The sequence below is a fragment of the Sceloporus undulatus genome, chromosome 6 (genome assembly GCF_019175285.1).
Source record: "Sceloporus undulatus isolate JIND9_A2432 ecotype Alabama chromosome 6, SceUnd_v1.1, whole genome shotgun sequence".
Lineage (NCBI taxonomy): Eukaryota > Metazoa > Chordata > Lepidosauria > Squamata > Phrynosomatidae > Sceloporus > Sceloporus undulatus.
Window position 1 is genome coordinate 42,389,185 of NC_056527.1, and position 13,724 is coordinate 42,402,908.

The 13,724-nt window shown below is 38.2% G+C and overlaps 1 protein-coding gene across 4 annotated transcripts in view; it reads right to left on the reverse strand.

Moving 5' to 3' along the window:
• Positions 1–1,007: 1,007 nt before the first annotated feature.
• Positions 1,008–13,724, reverse strand: part of SKAP2 (src kinase associated phosphoprotein 2) — a 149,263-nt gene continuing 136,546 nt past the window's right edge. For 3 of the 4 annotated variants that reach the window (XM_042474654.1, XM_042474651.1, XM_042474653.1), the window contains exons 12-13: positions 6,711–6,812; positions 1,008–4,808 (exon numbers count right to left, since the gene is read on the reverse strand). In XM_042474654.1, coding sequence (XP_042330588.1) covers positions 6,720–6,812 — 93 coding nt within the window. In that variant the 3' untranslated portion in view covers positions 1,008–4,808; positions 6,711–6,719. Of the gene's footprint in view, positions 4,809–5,949; positions 5,965–6,710; positions 6,813–13,724 lie in introns of those variants that run through there. The other variant, XM_042474652.1, reaches the window with a different exon arrangement.

A 13,724-nucleotide genomic window follows, 5' to 3' on the forward strand; every position in this document is an offset into this window, starting at 1 on the left:
GAAAAAGAACTGTTCTCCACCATTATATGTGGAATCACTGCAAAGTTCCACATCAAGGGCTCCTTGAGGCTAAGCCCCAGTTCAAGGAGGAGCAACATTCCCAGAAAAAAGAGCCAGGTCTCATTTAAGTGTTGACCTCTTATAAAGGAATGTAGGAAGCTGCTTATATCTAGTCAAGTATCATTGGCATTGATCAGCAGTAGCTCTCCAATGTTTCAGGCAGGATTCTTTCCTACTGTATTGGGAAATGCATACAAAAGATGCACTCCATTACGGTATGGACTGGATGGCCCTTGTGGTCTCTTCCAACTCTATGATTCTATGATTCATTTTACTGCATAGAACACAACAACCACCTTCCCTTCCCAGTCTGTCACCACAAACAGACTTCAGTCATTGGATTATAAGTATAGATAGTTTCTAAGAACTAAGGATCTCTTGATACAGAGACTGGATAAAGGTTGAAGGATAATCAAATGGGTTGCAATAATGTTTGCACTTCTATTATTGCTGATTCCTGATTCCAACAGTCATGGCTATATATATATTATGGTGTGGTGATGTACAGAAGAGAAGCTGATCCCCTGGCTGTTTTTTTAGCATGCATACATAGTGGCTACTCCCATTCGTGGCCATAGGAAATGCAGATGCCATTAAACAGACACAAAGATGCCTTTATAAGAGAGTAATTTTGAAGCGTGAAGCCAGACAACCAATTGAATTACTATATGGGGATGCATATGAAATCGCTGTACAAGGTAGCGGGAGTTCATCATGGTGCCACTGCAATGGAAGACATTTGTATTACCATTACTTCTCTGAATAAATTCAGATGACAGCTCCATTTCATTTCTTCATTCAGTTTGGAGGCCAGATGGCATTAGAATCATTTACTTCACCTTGTTGTGTTTAATTACTACAATCAACACACTATTTTCCAAATTAATCATAACAAAGTAATTTCATTAGTAACACAGCAGGCTGTTGAATTATTAGCATCATAACAGTTTGCAAACAATTAAACTTTATTTGAACCTTAAAAATTTGCAGCGTGGAACATTAGTGTAAGATTTAACAGCAGTATATAGTACAAATCCAGTACAGAACAAATAATCAAGCAAAATGCTACATAAAATATGTCTTAGAAAACAGCTCTCTCAGTATTCCGAGGAACGCAAAGGAAATATAAGTAAACAACGAGAATAAAGCAATTAACACATACTGCAGTCACATTAACAGGGTGCCCTCTCTTTCCACCACCCAAAAGTTATGGTATTTGTCAGGATTTCCAAGCAAACATTTCACTTTGCTAACATATTCCAATACCATCTCTGATTAGAAGGTGAGGATATCATACCTTTGAAAAACATCCTCATTTTTAATATATATGTGCATGTTTGTGTGTACTAAACATATCCATTTGTATTATGTGAGGAAAAGGTTATGAAAACAATAAAAATGCGTCTCTCACACTATCAATAGGAAAAATGATTTGGAGGGTCTGTCATTCATCAGTTAGCTAAGGACTCCCTCTCCTGGATTTACATGAAAAGGGGAAAAGAGTCCCTCCAAATATTTTAGGCTCTAAAAGATTCATCTGAGCATGACAAACACTGCTGGGGGATGGGTTTCCTAGCAGTCCAATGTGCTGTGAAAGTCTACTGGCATCTACTGGCCAACCTTGGTAAAACAAAAAAAGGTCCACTCTCTCTGGATTTGCCCTATTTAATGCAAGATAGGAGTGATGTAATTCCTGGTTTGTTAAAAAAAGAAAAGCATTGTGTCTCGGGGATTTAGATCAGGCACATAAAACTGCAGAATGATTTAATCTCCGTAAAGACTATCCAAAACCACCTCTCTTTAAATAAAAGTCTCATGATGAATTTAAATGACACTCATATCTTTCTTTTTTATTATTTTGAGTTGCTACTGAAATGGAAGGCTCTGCCATGGTATATATGCAAAGAGCTCATCACTTCGTAAAAATGTTCCAGGACTGTACAAGTTTAACCAGCAAGGAGGGAGATGCACTGAATGCTTCTCTGCTATGGAGGGACTGGGAATCCTTATAATGATCTCATTCATTTTAAAGGAACGATGGAATCCTATACAGGTCTACTCAGACATAGGTCCTGAGGGACTCATGGAGACTTACCATATATACTCATCTATACATCTAAAAATTTATGCCCAAAAATTGACCCCAAAATCCCAGGTCAACAGTATCAGGTATTACTGGTTCTACATATGAATGCTTTGCATGGGCATGGTAATATTAATTACATTCTTGGGCCTTTTCAGACTGCACAATTGTAGCACAATAATTCTCCTTTAACTGCCAATCCTATGGAATCCTGGGGTTTGTAGTTTGGGGAGGACTAGAGTTGTCTGGCTGAGAATTTTAATTGCCCTTCTCTAAACTACAAATCCCAAGATTCCATAGGATGCAGCTATGGCAATAAAAATGGAATCATAGTGCTATATGTGTGTACTGTGAAAAGGCTTCTGCTTAGTTTTGGTCTTAGGCAACAGTTTTCTATATTGAGTTGGCAAACCACCAAAAGTTATGGTGTTTTCAGTAAGAGATGTGAACGTTTCTGATACTACTAGCTCTACTGATGCTGCTCTTCTGAAACAGTGTTAATCAATTTACAGACATTTTGATCACTGGTCATTTGTGATATAATTCAGAGTACAATGCAGACAGACAAGAAACCACTCGAAAACAAGGAGTTGTCAAAAATGTTACTTGCCTTTCTGAAGATGCCACTTATTTCCAAATAGGAAAAGAGATTCTGGTGAACTAATTATCCAAATAGCTTGTGTAAAATTATTGTTACAATCCCATCCACATTACGATATGGTCTTAGGCATGTCTTGAGTGAAAAGATGGGGATGGCATAACATTATAATGCTATATAGATTTAATTATGTCAACAATTTGTTGCTAGAGAGCAAACAATATAAAATCAGAGTGAGGCAATACTTCTTGGAACAGAATTTCTCTCACTTTGAATGAGCAAACACTTTTGCATCCTTTCAGAGCAATTTCTGAAGGGAAACTGCTTTCACAAATGCATTCAGCAGCTCCATTCCCCTCCTCCCCCCCAAAATAAAACTCACTAGAGTTTGGAAAATCTGCATTTGTATAGTTCTGAATTATATTACATTGCTTTAAACTGATTAAAAACCTGTTTTGTTTTAACTTATCAAGATGTTTAATATGTTTTTATCCTATTTAAATTACTGTTACTGTTTTAAACGGTTTTAAAATGTTACAAATAATTTTATTGTATGCCAGTCAGATTCCTGGATATATTGCAGGGATACAACAATTATGAAGGAGTGGTAGTGGTGGTGATGATGACGATCTACCACTATAATTGATGTTCACATCTGGTATGACTATGAAACTGAGAATCATGATCATAATCATGATCACGCTATTGTTGCTGTTGCTATTGAGGTAAGGTGAAGGTTCTATTGATCTAAACCTCTTATGCAATGGACCATACATAGTGTAAGCAGTTTGACATTTTTGCTGCTCATAGAACATTACCTCATTTTGCAAGGAGAAATAATGTCTTCCAAATAGACATTGAAGCATATGCAATAGCAACCTGTGGCAATCCTGTATGACTCTGGGCAGGGAAAGACTTTCTGCTCTGCTTATCTTTAATAGAATCTTGGCTTATAAAGGTAACTGAGTGTATTTGCTCTTAAAGACCTTGTGTAGCCAAATCAGATTTTCTACTTATCTTTACAATATAATCCCTCTTTTATGTGATTTTTGATTGTCTAAAGACCACCCAATGTGATTTACTCAAGAGAATGACAGTGTAGCAGTCAAAAGCAACAACACCAAATTGCATAGAAGCAATAGTATCAGAAAGGGGGAAGGAGGGGAGATGGTGTGTGCGTTTATCTACCTTCATGTTGCCTGCTGACTTATGGAGACTCATGAATTTCATAAGATTTTCTTAGGTAAGGAATATTCAGAGGTTGGTTTGTTGGTTCCTTCCTCTGAAATTCAGCACATGGTACTTGTTGGCAGTCGCCCATCCAAGTTCTAACCAGAGCTGACCATGGTTAGCTTCCAAGATCAGACAGGATTTGGTGCCTTTAGGGTATTTAGGTTCACCAATAAAACAGTTAAAGTTCAAAAATATTTAGAATGGGGGGGGAGTATTTCATGCTACTTCAAAAACACAATGTTTGACCAAAAATATGTAGGATTTGATGCAATGGAGTGCAACATAAAGCTTCTCCGGTTACTTTTAAAAACAGCTACTGGTATATGTTATTGTAAGCATGGTGTACTATCACAGTGTCATGGACTTTTGAACCTAAGTTATCCTACTTCAGCATAATGAATGTACAGTAAAAAAAAAAGTAACAGTACAGAAATATGAAACAAGAACATTCACACAGGAGATCCATATCATAGGTGCCAAGAAACATAAATGCCCTGAGAACATTTTCAATGTCACTCACATAGAAATGAATGTAAATTGGTCCACATCTACCTATTGCTAAAGTAACTGGTCCTGCTCAGGATATATTTCTTGTATGCTGTGCCCATTTATCAAAAGGATAATAAATGCCTGGATTCTATATTTTCTCATATAACCCCCATTGCCAAAATTACAATGGGCAGTTCACCATACAACAGTAAATATTTTTTAAAAATTCAAACAGCACCATAATCTATCTATCTATCTGAAATATATTAATGAAAACCAGACGCTTGTGAGTTTGCATCTTGTGTTGGTATCTATGCCAGTCATCATCTAATTTGTGGGGTCCACCTGAATAGAAAGAGAGAAAATAAACAGTCCACAGTTATGCATAAGGAAACACAAACTTTTTTTAAAACTCAAAGGCATCTCTGACATACTGTTGAAGCTCACTTGCTGTTATTGTTCTAGATCACTTATTTGCTGTGCTCAAGTTATGAGTATAGGGAAGGCACTAATGATACTCAGTGGTGCCATCTCCCACATCCCTCCTTTCCATTTTAGTCAAACTGCAGCCTCTCTCAATCTTCTAAAATATTAGCTGGGGTGGGGGACACAAAAGATTAAGAAAGTCAGACCTATTCCATCTAACAACACTGTGAATTTGAGCATTGCTTGCTTCCTGCAGTACATGGCTAGAACTGAAATATTTTCTTTTGCATGGGAATAGCTGTTGATGATGTCCTATCTACAAAAGCCCTCTGACACACCACCAAATCCTATCCCATAAATGGAGAATAACATCATTATATGGCTTCAACCACTTGGTGTTAATTGTATGATCAAAGCTGAACAAAATTTCATTACAGGATTTGGGCATGATCAGGGGATATTTTCTGATCTTCTCCCACTTGTGATAATGTACAGTAACCCAAATGTAAAATTTATGATTTGAAGCAAGCATGTTCCAATTGATCCAACTTTAACATTCTTCATTATATAAACAAATCTGCATTTGTAGCATGCACCATTGCTTTGTTTTTGTAGGAAACATCTCACTTCTCTACCCCCTGGGAGCCATTTAAATCATCCATATAATGAGAAATTTGGACAGATGAGAATGCAGTTACAGTATCATGATCAGACTGGGGCATATATTGACTGTAGAAAACAATGCTTGCACGAATGCCTGGTGAGCTGACAGGCAGTAGGTAAATGCTATAAATAAAATAAAATAAAATCTGTATTTTAAAGAAGTATATATCATGCAGAGCACATACAGGAAAATGAGTGAATGCACAGTGCACATGGGAAAATGAGCTGACAAATATGTGAACTATCTTGCATATACATCTCATTCAACAGAGACAGAAAACAAAGGCACAATGTAAATATGTCATGCATATATACTGATTTTCAGTAGGATTGTTAAGCTCTAATTATACCTTTTCCATTCAAATAACTGTAATCCAAGTTCTTAGCTTTTGACACTGATCATGCTTGGAATCTGCATTAAAACATTTTTTGGGGTTACACAGACATATTATTTAAGCCATAGGGCAATTCCAGCAGCACTCTGCACACTATCCTGTTCAAATGTACCATTTTGGTTTGAACTCAGGTTAAAGCAATTTTGAGCACTTGGGAGCAGAACCTTGGTTTGTATTATCTGTGACTGCCTAGTGTATCTAGTATAACAAACCAATTTTCTCCCTCCCTGTCCAAAGAACAGTGATAACAATGGTTATGATGAGAAGCAGAAGATGACAGAAACAGAATTAAAATTTAGTTTAAAAATTGCAAAGTGTCTTCTTTTAAAAAAGGCAGATATCCTCTACGAAACATGAGGACAAGAGCAAGACTGACTGCTGAACCAATATCCAGTTTGCTGGTTTGTATGTCTATTAGTTACACTCTGAAAGCAAGAAGCAGCTGGGTTCATCCTGCAAGAGCAAAATCCATTGTGCCCCTTGCTTCAGGGCTACATCTGTATGCTTCCTTAGAAGACAGGACTGAAAAATAGAGGGTTATCAAAAGGATAAAATGCAATATATATATCTCACTATCATTTATTTTATTTCACATAAAGCTACCAATCGGACCTCTCTCTCTCTCTCCTCTTTCATTCCTCTTTTTGGCTCAATCTTTGTTAACACAACTACAGTAAAGGTTCCAGGAAAAAGAAATCTGTATGAAACAGAGAGCAAGAGAACATATAAGCCATTATAGAAGATTGAATTAAAATGTACTTACCCAGGCCTCTCAAATATCATACATCTCCATTATGTAGGATTTAGGCACCAAGCCAATGGTTCCTTTCATTTCTCCTACCCACCAGCCAAATCTATTGTACTCCTAATTGAAAACAATATGCAATATTAACCTTTAGTCCAGTATAAATGCAATAGAGTTTTGCATACGACTCCTGAAGTTTCCTCCTTATGTACAGTTACAAGAGCATGAATGGAAAATTAAAACATTAAGGAGTTGTGTGCATACGTGTTTCTGAAGCACTTGAAAAGCAGTTAAGCACATTAGGAAATTACATTTCAAAAGAAAAGCTATCTATTACCATGTCTGGCAGGGCAGGGAAACAGCTAAATATCCAGGGATCCTTACAAGAAGCCAAAGTTCAACCAACAAGGGAGGGTTGGGAGTGATCCTATTACCTGTTTTGTAATACACAATGATGATCATATTAATAAAATCCTGTATCTCTAAGTATGTTTAGATGAATGTTACTTTTCTTTTTTTCTTTTTGATGGTGGTGTGGCCATATGTAAATTAATACAGTATTTCTTGTGCTCCCATTTGTTTGTATTATCCCCGTTACACAGGGTTTTTTGGGTGGAGGGGAGGTCAGAATTCATTGTGCTAATTGGAGAGCTATTCAATATTTCCCCACATGAGTTCACCTCTCCCCTCAGAGTATTCTGTTCTATACCCAACAAGCATACTTTTAGCTCTCTTCTCTACCAAAACTATATCAACAGCTGACTTGAAAACTAATACTTGATAATAAGGTATGACTATTGCTTGGGACCCATTCTGCAATACAGCCTTAAGTTGTAAAGAACCTTAGCTAGTTAATCCCACATTAAGTTCAAAGAAAGGAACTGGGCTCTCTACCCAGTCTGTTTCGCTTCTTAAAGAGTCCATCATGGCTTTATACTGGAAATTCTATCACAGCTCTCATATGCCTGACAGATGACTAATGCATTTTAGCTTAAAATTTATTTAGGCTTAGAGAGATAAATCTGAAACAAAACAAGGATATGATAGTTTAAGGAAATAATGTTTTCCAAAAGCAATACCACATAAGAGCTTTGTGGAATCCAAATTTAATTTTTGGGCCTCTGAGATACATATTGTTAAGATCAATCCTAGTAACAGCTCAATAACATCTAAAGGCTGAAATTTCAGCCTGGTAAACTGCATGGAACAGGAAGCAGTGGGCGAAATGGAGACCAAAACAACCCTGATTGATAGTGACTGTGTAACAGCAGGAAAGCAGAACACACAAAGATGAGACGTAGGGGAAGGTCAGCCTTTTGTTACAACATGTCAAAGTATTAATTCTCTGCTGGGCAAGCCACATTCTCTCAGCCTCCAAGGAAGGTAAAGGCAAACAACCTCTGAAACACAAATCTCACCAAGAAAACCATATGATAGGTCATCATAAGCCAGAAACTTTGAAGTCACACAACAAAAATATCTAGAACTAAGTGCTAATGGGAGTCTAATAGGATGCAAACTGTCTTTTTATTTCTAGAACTGAGACAACAAGGGGTAAAAGCGAAATATCAACATTTTCTCCTTCTCTTCAAAGGGCTTCCTTTAAGTGAGCCAATGCATTGTCTATTAACACAGCTAGTATACACTTCCCTTCCCCTAAGATCTTCAGTTAACAGCAGTCACCCATCTACTTCCACCCATTAATCCAGTTGTGTTCTTCAGGCATTCTAAATTTTCAGACTATCTATGACTTTGGTTCCTAAACCATCCAACACCCTCCTTCCTTTTCTTGGGCCCTCTCCATAATTTCTAATTGGGTATCATGCAGGGGTAACTGTGTTGGCCATTTAACAAAGCCAAACAAAAATCCATCAGTGATACCTTTATTGACCAACCAAAATGCACAATATATTTGTTGCAAACCATCGAAGCTCCATGGGCTTCTTCATAAGGAAAGGTGTTACAAACCAAACAGGAAGGGGGAAAATGGAGATGTTAGTCAGATGCCTGCATGTTGTTTCAGTCCTTAGTAAAGATGGTGTGGTGGGGAGGATATCTTTGTCAGGCAGGCAGCTCCTCATTCTGGCCTTGCATAAGGAAATTTTCAGTCCATGAAATTTAAGGTCCATTTGCATCTCAACAGGAACCCCTCTTCTAATTAGGTATTTTGCTGAAAGGCAGAAAAATTCTTGTACAGGTAGAACTAGCAGTGTTTTCTTGATGGATGCTATCCTGCAGAACTATGATTACTTTTTGCCATATTGGCCAGGATGGGTGCGTCTGGGAGTTATAGCCAAAAAGGTAATTCACCAAACTATACTGGTTAAATAAATATACCTGTCATAATTCATTGTTGTAGTGTATTTTCAAGTCATTTCTGTCTTGAGGTGACCCTATCACAGGGGTTTCTTGGCTAAATTTGTTCAAAAGGGGTTTGCCATTACTTTTCTCTGAGGCAGAAAGAGTGTGACTTGTCCAAGGCCACCCAAAAGATTTCCATGGCTGAACAACAATTTGAACTCTGGTCTTCCAGAATCCTAGTCCAACATTCAACCACTATATCAAGCTGGCTAGATTAAAAATGGGCCTGAGAAGCCCATGTTGTTGTTTTTCTTGTTGTGTGCCTTCAAGTCACTTCTGACCTATGGCAACCCTAATGGGGTTTTCTTAACAAGATTTGTTCAGAGGAGATTTGCCATTGCCTTCCCGAGGATGAGAGCATGTGACTTGCCCAAGGTCACCCAGTGGGTTTCATGACTGAGTGGGGAATTGAATGCTGGCCTCCAGAGTCATTGTCCAACATACAAACTGATACACCATACTAAGATAAGCTAAATGTGTTAACATTTAACTGAGCACCTATAACAAAGAGCAGGCCCAGGTTCTCTTTCCAAAATCATGTGCCTTCAAAGAAGGAGAACAATATCCATGTCTATGACTGAAACAAAATTATGCCAGTTCATCAGAGCAATACAGCAATAGGGCTATTTTGCCAGCCTAAATGAGAATTACCCCTGCTGTAGTGCTGGAATGATTGTGCTGGGGCCAAAATCCTTTAAGGCAGAGGAGTTTGCTGTCTCACCAGGGGTTCAGATGTTCCAGCTGTGTGTGTTTGTTTAACAAACACATGTTTTATCCCACATTAGCCTGCTTAAATACACACTTGACATCTCTACAGACTCAAAGAGCAAGTCATCACTCATGATGCCAGGCCTCACCTGTGCTGGAAGAAAATTGCCAAGAAACTTTTCCAAAAATACAAGGGTGGTGGGAGAGAAAACCCAACTACCACTTTTTGAACCTAAGCTGGGGAAAACATTCATTGCTGGCACAGAAATCAAATGAACAATGTGTGGTTTTGCAGAAGACTGCATTAGTTAAGTGATCATCAAAGGCTTTTATATGACTAATGGCCTAAAATAAGATCACTGTGGGTAAATTACAAAATGAAAATATCCTACAGAGGCATTGCAAGGAACTTGAAAACAACATGAGTTTTGGAAAGTGAGGAGGGAATCCCTTCTACTTCAGAAACCTCTAATTCAGTTTAAAAACACGCAGTGCCCCCCTGTCCCCACAACTCTCAATTTCTTGCTATTTAGTAATACTGTATACAATGTAATGCACTTGTGTGAAGCTAAATGCTAAGATCAAGTGGATGGTGATGTAACAGTCTAGAAAGCTAATTTATGGAGCGCCTGCAGACATCAAAATGAGGGGCGGGGAGAGAGACTGCAACCCAGATGCTTTTACTTTATCATCACTATGCTTGGTATGAGCTTTGCAAGCATGATGAATCCCAATTAAGGCACTTGTAGTATAAGCAAGCAGGAAGGGGAAAACAGACTTGCTTTACTCAGAACATAATGGTTTAACCTTAGGTTAGAATCATCACTGTAAAAAATCCCTTTTTAACTGCTTAATGTGTTTACCACTCTTTCTTAAAATGCTTCTAACATCTATATGCACACAAAAGCCAATTTGATCCTGCTCTTCGAGTGATGTTATGGATACATTATTTACAGTGAGAATAAAAAGCAATTGATCCAACCAAGATGACACCCTGAGAGACTAAAGGCAGAGCTTTAAAAAGTTACTTTGCAGACTGCAACAGGCCAGTGTCCCTGCTGGCTGGAGGATTCTGGGAGTTGTGGTTCAAAAAAGAAACTCTTTCAAGCTCTTATCTTATGCTAGTTATTCTACTAGCAGAGGAAAGAATAAAATTAATGCCACTAAGGGAAACAAAAAAATTAGGGCGATTCCTTATACAGTATTTATATTTTTAAAAAAATTGACTTGCTAATGTGCTTTATTAATTATTAATTTCTTTATGTAAAACATCAATTCAGTTAAAGAAGTAATGACAGGATTTAATACAGCATACCCTCCAACTGCCCCAGTTTGGCAGGGACAGGCACAATTAACCCTTTGCTGTCCCACTTTTTCAACTTCTTTCTAAAGGTCACAGTTTCTGTCTCTTCCTACTTTCTCTATTTGTCCTCAGCTTATTTCAATTTCTGCAAAGTATGTTCAACGTGCAGAAGTAATTTGCACTCAATTAACTTTTTTATTTTGTTTTGTTTCATTTCATTTCTATTATTATTATTATTAACCTTTATTTATAAAGCGCTGTAAGTTTACACAGCGCTGTACATCAATTTTTTAGTCAGACGGTTCCCTGCCCTCAGGCTTACAATCTAAAAGACACGACACAAAAGGAGAAGGGAGTGGTGGTGGGGAATAGGATCAGGTCCAGCAGATCTTTTCCACCTCCGAGGCCTGGACCAAGGCAGATGGACTGGAGGAAGGGCTTGGCTTCTTGATGGATGATTAGAAGGAGGCTTCCTGGGTTGGAGAGGGGCTCACCTCTGGGAATGCTTCTCTAAACAATATAGTCTTTAATTCAGTTTTGAAACTGGGCAGAGAAGTGATGAGGTGTGCATGTGGGGGAAGAAGGTTCCAGGAGTAAGGGGCAGCAAGCGAGAAGGGATGAATTCGGGAGGGGGCAGTGGTAGTCCTACATTGTGACAGGAGACCCTGACTACCAGAGCGGAGGGTGCGAGTAGGAATGTAAGGAGAAAGAAGGTCAGATAAGTAAGGAGGGGCCAACCCATGGAGGGCTTTGAAAGTCAGTAACAAAAGCTTGTACCGGATGCGAAAGGGGAAGGGGAGCCAACTATGCAGTCTTTCTCCCAGAAAGGGACCCAAGGCAGCTGACAGATAAAAAAAAGCCTCCCTAACACCACTACATATTAAAAACCTGCTTGGATAAAAACGTCTTTTGCCTGCCAGTGAAAGGAAAGTAGGGACTACTTTGGCCTCTCCTAAAGTGTGCTTGTTACTTTAATAATTTTGGCTATCTTAACCACACTCTAATGTTGTTTGGTCACAAATAACCCAGTTTTCATCTGTGAAATCCTGGCGGGTATGATATAGGTATGATACAAATGTAACAGAAAATTCACAACTGAGTGCAAAGAGACAAACATATTTATATGGAAAACCTCTTCCATTCCAGAGATTCAGGTCCAGAGGTCCTCATGTTTATTGATAATTCTCCTCAGTGGAGTATTAAAGGATGTTTGCCTATAAACTATTGTTCTTTTGCTTGGTCATCTGTGAACTGTGCACTCACAAGGCCTATTTGTCTGAGTCACAGGAACCACAAAAGAGGACAGCTTGGTTACATGGACCTAGAGGTTTGTTTTTTTAGTGGTCATCTGTAAATGGATTTTGGACCTGCATAGAGATTGCAAAGATGAATGCTCTTTTCAGCCTAGGCTGTCTTGAATTTAAAAGCTGTATCTTTATAACAGCAAACAAATGGAAAGTACACATAAGCCAAGTATTTAATATTTGTGGATGATTAGCATTTTGTGGAAGCCTCAGGTGTGAATAAGCAACTATCTGGTATTCCTCAGTCTGTTTAGGAAACGCTGTATATTCTTCCCATCAACTCTAGCTTTGGCAATTGTCTCCACTTCAGAGAGACTGATAAAATAATGAAGAGTCCTTTAATCTGCAGGAAACCATTCCAGTCAATTTATAAGAAATATTGCATTCCTTTGTAGGATGTGTAATTATTTTCTATTAATCATGCACTATAAAGCTACATTATGTGGTTATTCTGTTATCACTAGGAAGAGGCCTGCAGTCAGCTCCTGACAATGTTAGGTAATTACTAACACAAAGCTTCTTTCTCCCTCTGTAGAAATGCTATCAAGATCCAGGAACACTGTAATGCTTTGCTGTAGGAAAAATAACACTCCAAAGAAATTAAAGAGCCACATAATGAATTGCTTAAAGGAAAACCTGTGTGTTTGTGAAAAATGAAAGGGAGACAGGGCAGGCAAATGTTTTCAAATTTTGGGATGTTGTATCTGAATTTAGTCATATTTAAGAGATTCATTAAAATCTATCATGCTTAAGTTAATCATGCCTTACTGAATCAAATAACATTGATTTGAATAAGAAATTAGCTAACCACAGTGATCTAAACTGTTGGTCATGGAATAGTCTGGAATGTATTGCTCTGGGACTCACAGTGTTATTATTTGCTGCAAGCAGATGCTGGAATCTATCACCTAAAGAGTCATGATGCTTCTTCTGCTGTAGACTCTCTGTTGCATCATTTATATCAACAAAGCTTATCTTGTAGCAGTAGTGTCTCAGTTTTTGGTACCAAACAAAGTCTTGGGGAGGTCAAAACAAGAGAGAACTTGTGGCCCTTGAGATGTTGTTAGTCCCATCATCTCTTGCCCATATGGCCAATGGTCAGCTAAAGTCAATTGAAGGTCTGTTCAATTCTTTATCCCTACTAGAACTGGACAACAAAGTCCCTTTGAAAGATTTATTACAGAAGCCTGAGATATCATCACCTGTCTGTGTTATAACAACACAGGGAATGTTCTCTTTAGAGCAGAAGAACCTTTGCCCACTCAGTCCCCAGAAACCTCAACCAGCATGGGAAATGTTAGCAGACACTGGGAGTTGCAGTTGAAACATCTGGAGGGCCACAGATTCCCCACTTCT